We start from the raw sequence: 7,475 nt of genomic DNA on the forward strand, positions 1-7,475 counted from the left end.
TCGGGATCGCCGCCTAGACCCTCCTGTGTGGGTCCTCCCTGTCCTTCGATGGTGTGTGCTGTTGTCCCATGGGAGATGGCATGGGGGCACCTTCCATTGCCATGCTTGCTTGGGGACGATCAGATGTCGATGGATCTAACTATGATGGGCATCGCTATCGCGGCGCATGCTTCTTACGGGCCAGCATGCACATCGGAGATGACCGGAGCCTTAAGCCCTCACCAGACACACTAGATGTTGAACGGTGATTGTTGATATTAGAGCTAAGTCGCAACTTCTACATTGTTCGGCCAAGGGTTCAAACTCCACACACACGACAAGCAATTTACCCAAATTTAGGCCACCACGATGGTGTGATACTCTACTCATGTTTTTACTGTTTTTCGTATATCAATTTCTCGCGACCCCTCTTTGCAAATGCTCCTCCTCTTTTATACCCCGGGTCGTAGTTGACTTCTACCTCGAATCTGCGTGACACTGCCAACTTGAATTGTAGGTATCCATTGTTGATGATGAAAGGGTGTGCCCCATGTTGCTCGCATATTGCCCATCGTCATCGGCCACACCATGGCCTGGCGACATTGCACCTCATGTATGGGTGCCACCTTTGGGCACGTCGTGTCTTGGAGCGCCCGGGGAGTACCACATACTCTGTACTGGCCCTTCGGGAGGTCCTCAGGGATCCCAAGGACCAGTCACGGATGCCCCAACCTGATCCCAAATGCACCCCTTGAACGGGGCACCCTAGCGCACCCGTCCATCGAGGTGACCTTTGTCTTATCACTGGAAAACCTGGTGCCCGCTCCCATCGGGGACATGAATTCTGCGCGAGCAACTGGCCCGCCCAAACAGCGTGCTTATGCGAGAGAACTAGGTGACCCCCCTTCCCTGTATCACTGACAGCTACCCATTATAAAAGTAGTAACTTAGACTAGTAACATGTGCTACTTGTGAGCCACGTTGAGTTTTCCCCGAAGAGGAGGGGATGATGTAGTACAGTAGAGATGAGTATTTCCCTCAATTATGAAACCAAGATTATCAATCCAGTAGAAGAATCACACAACAACTCGTTAGCAGAACCTGCACGCGAAATAACAAATCCTTGCACCCAACGCGAACAAGTGGTTGCCAATCCCTTGGCGGTTATTTGTAAGATTAAATGTATGGTGATAGATAGATAGATCAAACAAAAATAAATAATAAAATAAATAAAGTAAAATTGCAGGAAGGTATTTTTAGGATTTTTAATATATGAAGAAAGTATACCCGGGGGTCATAGTTTTCACTAGAGGCTTCTCTCTTGAAAATAGAATACGGTGGGTAAACAAAGTACTGTTGGGCAATTGATAGAAAAGTAAATAATTATGACGATATCCAAGGCAATGATCATATATAGGCATCATATTCGAGACAAGTAGACCAACTCCTGCCTGCATCTATAGTATTAAGTTCATAAAGAACGGAGTAACGCCTTAAATAAGATGACATGATGTAGACAAGATAAACGCACTTATGAATAAACCCCATCTTTTTACCCTTAATAGGAATGATACATACGTGTCATGCCCCCTTCTATCACTGGGATTGAGCACCGCAAGATCGAACCCATTACAAAGCACATCTCCCATTGCAAGATAAATCAATCTAGTTGGCCAAGCCAAATCAATAGATCGAAGAGAAATACGAAGCTATAGTAATCATGCATAAAAGAGTTTAGAGAAAACTCAAATAATATTCATGGATAGATCTAATTATAAACTCACAATTCATCGGATCCCAACAAACGCACCGCAAAAAGTGATTACATCAGATAGAACTCCAAGAACATCAAGGAGAACATTTTATTGAAGATCAAATAGATAGAAGAAGCCATCTAGCTACTAACTATGGACTCGTAGGTCTGTGGTAAACTACTCACACATCATTGAAAGGACATCAAGGTTCATGTAGAGCCCCTCCGCGATCGAATCCCCCTCCGACAGAGTGCCGAAAAAGGCCTCCAGATGGGATCTCTCGAGAACAGGAACTTGTGGCGGAGAAAAAGTATTTCGTGGACTCCTCTGTTGGTTTTCAGATTTTAGAGAATTTATAGAGGCGGAGTTAGGTCAAACGGGAGCCACATGGGCCCCACAAGCCACCAAGGCGCGCCCTGGTGCCTCGTGGTCCACTGCTCCATCTGCTCGTCCCCTCCCGAAGCTTCCATGGTCTCTTATGTCCAGAAAAAAATCACCAAAAAGTTTCGGGACATTTGCACTTCGTTTGATACTCATATTCTGAAAAGCAAAAACAGGGAAAAAACAACAACTGACACTGGGCACTAAGTTAATAGGCTAGTCTCAAAAAATGATCTATAATTACTTGTAAATGTATATAAAACATTCAAGATTAATAATATAACAGCATGGAACAAAAAAATATAAATACATTGAAGACATATCAAAATATTACTAGTCCAAGTTACTAACCACTATGACCAGCCTAAATTTTTGTTGACAAATACCAATCCGAGAAATCCGCTAGAGTCACGCCAACATGGATCACAATTTCATATGTACTCTCTCGGTTCACTATTATAAGATGTTTTAACTTTTCTAAATCGAATATATAAAAATGTATTTAGTGTTTGTTCATTCATTTCAGTCAGTATGTAGTTCATATTCAAATAGCCTAAACATCTTATAATACTTATAATATACTATCTAATTGTCTGTGCGTTGCAACGGACGCATAATATTCTAGTGGCTCAACACTAATTATATTCGACAGATCCCTTGCATCCACCATATTCTAGATTTGGTAAGTTTTAATTTGATTTGAATATAGGTAGTAGAATGTAGGGATAGTTTTGATTTGGTTGATATTTTGGTGAGATTTAATTTCATATGAATATAGGTAGCAGAATGTAAGGATAGTTTTGATTTGGTTGATATTTTGGTGAGATTTAATTTGATATGGGTATGCATAGGGAAAGTAAATATGTTTTTGATTTAGTTGAGATTTTTGAAAGATACGATTTGATTTGATTTCATTGAGTTAATGTAAGATGTGATTTTGAGAACGTACCGATTTGGATAAAATCTTATACTCCCTCCGTTCCTAGATATTGTCTTTATAAAGATTTCAACAAGTGATTACATACGGAGCAAAATAAGTGAATCTATACTCTAAAATATGTCTATATACATCCATATATTGTAGTTCATTTGAAATCTTTAAAAAAACAAATATTTATGAACGGAGGGAGTAATTTTTTTAAAGTAATAGAGATTGAGATAGAGATATAGATTTTCAAGCGGCAGAGATAGAGATAGAGGTTTTTAAGCGGTGGAGGTAGAAGCAATGAATGGAGGGAGTAGCTGAGATTCACAAGAAGGATCCGGACATTAAATAAAGATTTGAAAAATAAATAAATAGCATTTCATTTGTTTTTACAACAAAATCTTTCTAGCACATCCTTTGTCCCCAGCAACATGGCCACAGTGCACACACATTCCCTTTTGGACCAGAGCACACACTCTTTCTATCCATTAATTAACACTCGACGCCTTTTCTCAAGCTCTCATCTCCAAACTTTTTATTTAAACCCACCTAGAAAAGCGAAGCCCCCCAAACATCCCTCCTCTCCTCTGCCTCTCGCAGAGTCACCAATCTCACTCCCCCACCCAACCAAAAGCCAAAACGCACACCGCCACGGCGAGCTATGGACGCCGGCGCGCTCCAGCTCGCCGCCGCCGCCGTTGCCATCGTCGTCGTCGCCGCGTTGGTATGCAGATGGTTCCTTGTGGCGTGCGCGGTCGGGGTCCGGAAGCAGAGACCGCGGCTCCCGCCGGGCAGCACGGGGCTGCCCCTGATCGGCGAGACGCTGCGGCTGATCTCTGCATACAAGACGCCCAACCCGGAGCCCTTCATTGACGAGCGCGTGGCGCGGCACGGGGGCGTCTTCACCACCCACATCTTCGGCGAGCGCACCGTCTTCTCCGCCGACCCGGCCTTCAACCGCCTCCTCCTCGCCGCCGAGGGCCGCGCCGTGAGCTGCAGCTACCCTTCCTCCATCACCACGCTCCTCGGCGCGCACTCCCTGCTCCTCAAACGGGGCACCGCCCACAAGCGCCTCCACTCGCTCACCCTCACCCGCCTCGGGCGCCCCGCCTCGCAGCCCCTGCTCGCGCACATCGAGCGCCTCGTGCTCGCCACCATGCGCCAGTGGGAGCCCACCGCCACCGTGCGTCTCCTCGACGAGGCAAAGAAGATCACCTTCAACCTCACCGTCAAGCAGCTCGTCAGCATCGAGCCCGGGCCATGGACCGAGAGCCTCCGCCGCGAATACGTCAAGCTCATCGATGGCTTCTTCTCCATCCCCTTCCCTTTCGCCTCATTCCTCCCCTTCACCACCTACGGCCAGGCCCTCAAGGTGTTTACCCTTTTGCCTCAGCCCTTCCCCTTCCCCTTCCCCTTCGTATGGACATTGTGTTCCGTAACTGATTTATATTCTATTATCAAATTTGCTCTAGTCGAGGAAGAAGGTGGCCGGAGCGTTGAGGGAGGTAATAAGGAAGAGGATGGAGGAGAGAGGAGAGGAGAATGGGGTCAAGGAGGAGATGGACGGAAAGAGGGAGAAGAAGGACATGGTGGAGGAGCTTCTTGAGGCGGAGGGTGGGAGCTTCTCGGAGGAGGAGATGGTGGACTTCTGCCTGTCCCTGCTTGTTGCTGGGTACGAGACCACCTCCGTCCTCATGACGGTGGCCGTCAAGTTCCTCACCGAGACGCCGGCGGCGCTGGCACAGCTCAAGGTATGGAATGAATCATGAGGATTTGTTTGGTAAATTGTCAATTCTTGTGCACGTGTGGTAGTGCGTACTGTCAAATAAGGTCGGACACTAGCTAGGATTGGTCAACCGATTTCATAATATCTTATTATAATTGGGAGTTAGGTTAGGTAAACCTTTTCGATGTGTGCATCAACTGATGCAGAGGCTATTGTTTGCTCTTGTCCAAGAGAAAATTTGCTGTGCCGGCAAGTACAGTTTTGTTAATTCAGATAGTAGTTTGTTAACTAAAAGACTATTGTTTACGTTTGTAGCGATCTGTTAGCATCTTGGTTTCAGACACGGGTGATGTTGACTGATTCTTTTATCTGCTTGTAACCTAAGAAGAATGGATCTGCTATGAACACAAATCCTACCGACTTCTTCCAAAAGCATGTTTGCTCTTTTTCTTCTTTTGTTTACTCGTACTAGACTAAATTTATCAACATAAGCAAAAACTGAGAATCCTTACCACAAAGCCAGGAACCGTAGTTAGATTGAATATGTGAACCTCTTTTCAGCCGATGTTGTTTTCAGTAAACTTATACATATGCTTTTATATCGTTGCTTCTATTGATATTCTGTGTCGATATAGGTGCAATTAATGCAGATGTCTTGCTGATTCGTTAATATGAAATGTCTTGCTGATTTTACAGGAAGAGCATGAAAATATGACAAAGATGAAAGGTGAAAATCAACCCCTAGAGTGGGTCGATTACAAGTCAATGACCTTCACCCAAAGTGTAATGATTTCAATGCCCCCATATTTCTTAAAGTTGATCCACATATCATACATACCGCCGCATTTGTTGACAATAACATCTAAGCTCACTGGGATTTTTCACATCATAATAAAGAATGCCACTTTCACAGGTGATCAATGAGACACTTCGTGTGGCTAACATAATCGGTGGGGTATTCAGGCGAGCAAACACTGATATTCATTTTAAAGGTACTTCAGTAAATCCACACTTCTTTGTCGAAAAAGTAAATCCACACTTAAGTATTCAAAACCTTTTGATCAGGAATACTCCCTAGTGTGTGTAACATTTGTTTTTATTCATCATTCTATTAGGTTACACTATCCCGAAGGGCTGCAAAATATTTGCTTCGTTCCGAGCTGTGCACCTCAACAATGAACACTATGAGAATGCCCGGACGTTTGACCCATGGAGATGGCAGGTACCCTTTACGGTGCTGTTGGTCAACGTATTCTGTTATATCTTGGCTTATGCTAGTAGAAAAGTAAAGTAAATGCCTGCATAAGGGTACTATTTTGTGGTACCATGTACTGTACTAACTTTGTTGCTGGTGCAGAGCAACAACAAACTTCAGAACGAGGTAGGGGCCAACTTATTTACTCCCTTTGGCGGTGGACCTCGGTTGTGCCCTGGCTACGAGCTCGCTCGGGTTGTCATCTCTGTTTTCCTCCATCATCTTGTACTGCGCTTTAGGTAATCCATCATCTCCATCTTCAGTTCGAGTTTCTACATTGTTTGTGGCTATACGATCTAGATGTTCTGCAATTGAAATTCCAAACTAAGATGCCGCTTTGATTTCTTCTTTGTGCATAAATTTGGCAGCTGGGAAGCGGCTGAGGAAGATAGGCTCGTCTTCTTCCCCACCACTCGAACCCTCAAAGGATATCCGATCAATCTCAGGCGGCGATCGGAGTCTGTTTGACGACCTCACATTGGTCTTGGGCTGCTCTATCTTGAAAGCGAAATTAAACATAGATGAAGGAAGAGAAAGGAAATCGGGTAAAATAGCTAGTAGTCTACTTTTGTTCCTTTGTGTGTATCATTTGTAACCTGGTATTTACACAACAGCAAAGTTGTGCTGCTTGTAAAATGTGTGGCCTGAACAGTTGGTGTGTACCGGTTACAAGTGACATTTTGTCGCGTTCCCTATTTGGATATATCCCAAACTTATGAGGATGCGTCGTACTATTATCAGCAAGATGCGTCGTACTATTATCAGCAAGATGCGTTGCTAAGAAACGAGAGGATACGGCCGTCTCCTCCTAAAACACTCTTGAGGTATCGATCCTTGTCAAACATGTCTCTGTCAGCTTATGCTTATCACTGACTGCCCATAGTGCTTGTTTCGGAATGAACTGTTCTTAGTACACAATTTATTCATTTATTACACACGTACGCACAAGCACATCCGAACAGCATGGTTGATTTTTTCTGTTTACTCGGCAGTCGCTTTTAGAAACACCGATTACACGCACACTTGCACCACACTCACTAACAAGATTCAAAATTGACAATCGCCTTTCACTGAAAAAATAAACATCACCTTCCGCTGAAAAAAAATAATCTGTATTAATAATAATAAGGTACTAAAGCGTCAAATCTGAGGTATGATCACCTGTGGGCTGCACATAAGAGTATCACTAACAATGCCGGTCTATTCTGCTAATATTAGTAGAATAACTATTCTGATAACACTTTCGAACTGCATGCTCAACGCAAGTGCACGTCATTGTTTGAATCAAATGTACTGCAGTACTCACGCGAGTGAATTTCTCGTTGCAAAAAACTACACGCTGTGTTTTTTGATACCTTTTTTGCTCTAATTTTTTAACCATTTGTCAGAATGAGGCGTGTAATATACCGTTGAGAAGCATGGATTAGGCGCTACTTCGCTATGTTGAACACTTTT

General features: G+C 43.9%; 1 protein-coding gene across 1 annotated transcript; it reads left to right on the plus strand.

Annotated features, from left to right (window-relative positions):
• The first annotated feature begins 3,584 nt into the window (after positions 1 to 3,584).
• CPD (Cytochrome P450 superfamily protein) lies at positions 3,585 to 6,760 on the plus strand. The gene is made up of 7 exons (XM_048673444.2): positions 3,585 to 4,411; positions 4,512 to 4,790; positions 5,462 to 5,548; positions 5,679 to 5,757; positions 5,881 to 5,987; positions 6,123 to 6,259; positions 6,389 to 6,760. Exons 1-7 carry the CDS (start codon positions 3,701 to 3,703, stop codon positions 6,486 to 6,488), a joined length of 1,500 nt encoding a protein of 499 aa, XP_048529401.1. The 5' UTR covers positions 3,585 to 3,700; the 3' UTR covers positions 6,489 to 6,760.
• The last annotated feature ends 715 nt before the right edge of the window (positions 6,761 to 7,475 follow it).

The sequence above is a fragment of the Triticum urartu genome, chromosome 5A (assembly GCF_056163025.1).
Source record: "Triticum urartu cultivar PI428250 chromosome 5A, HENAU_Tu73, whole genome shotgun sequence".
Lineage (NCBI taxonomy): Eukaryota > Viridiplantae > Streptophyta > Magnoliopsida > Poales > Poaceae > Triticum > Triticum urartu.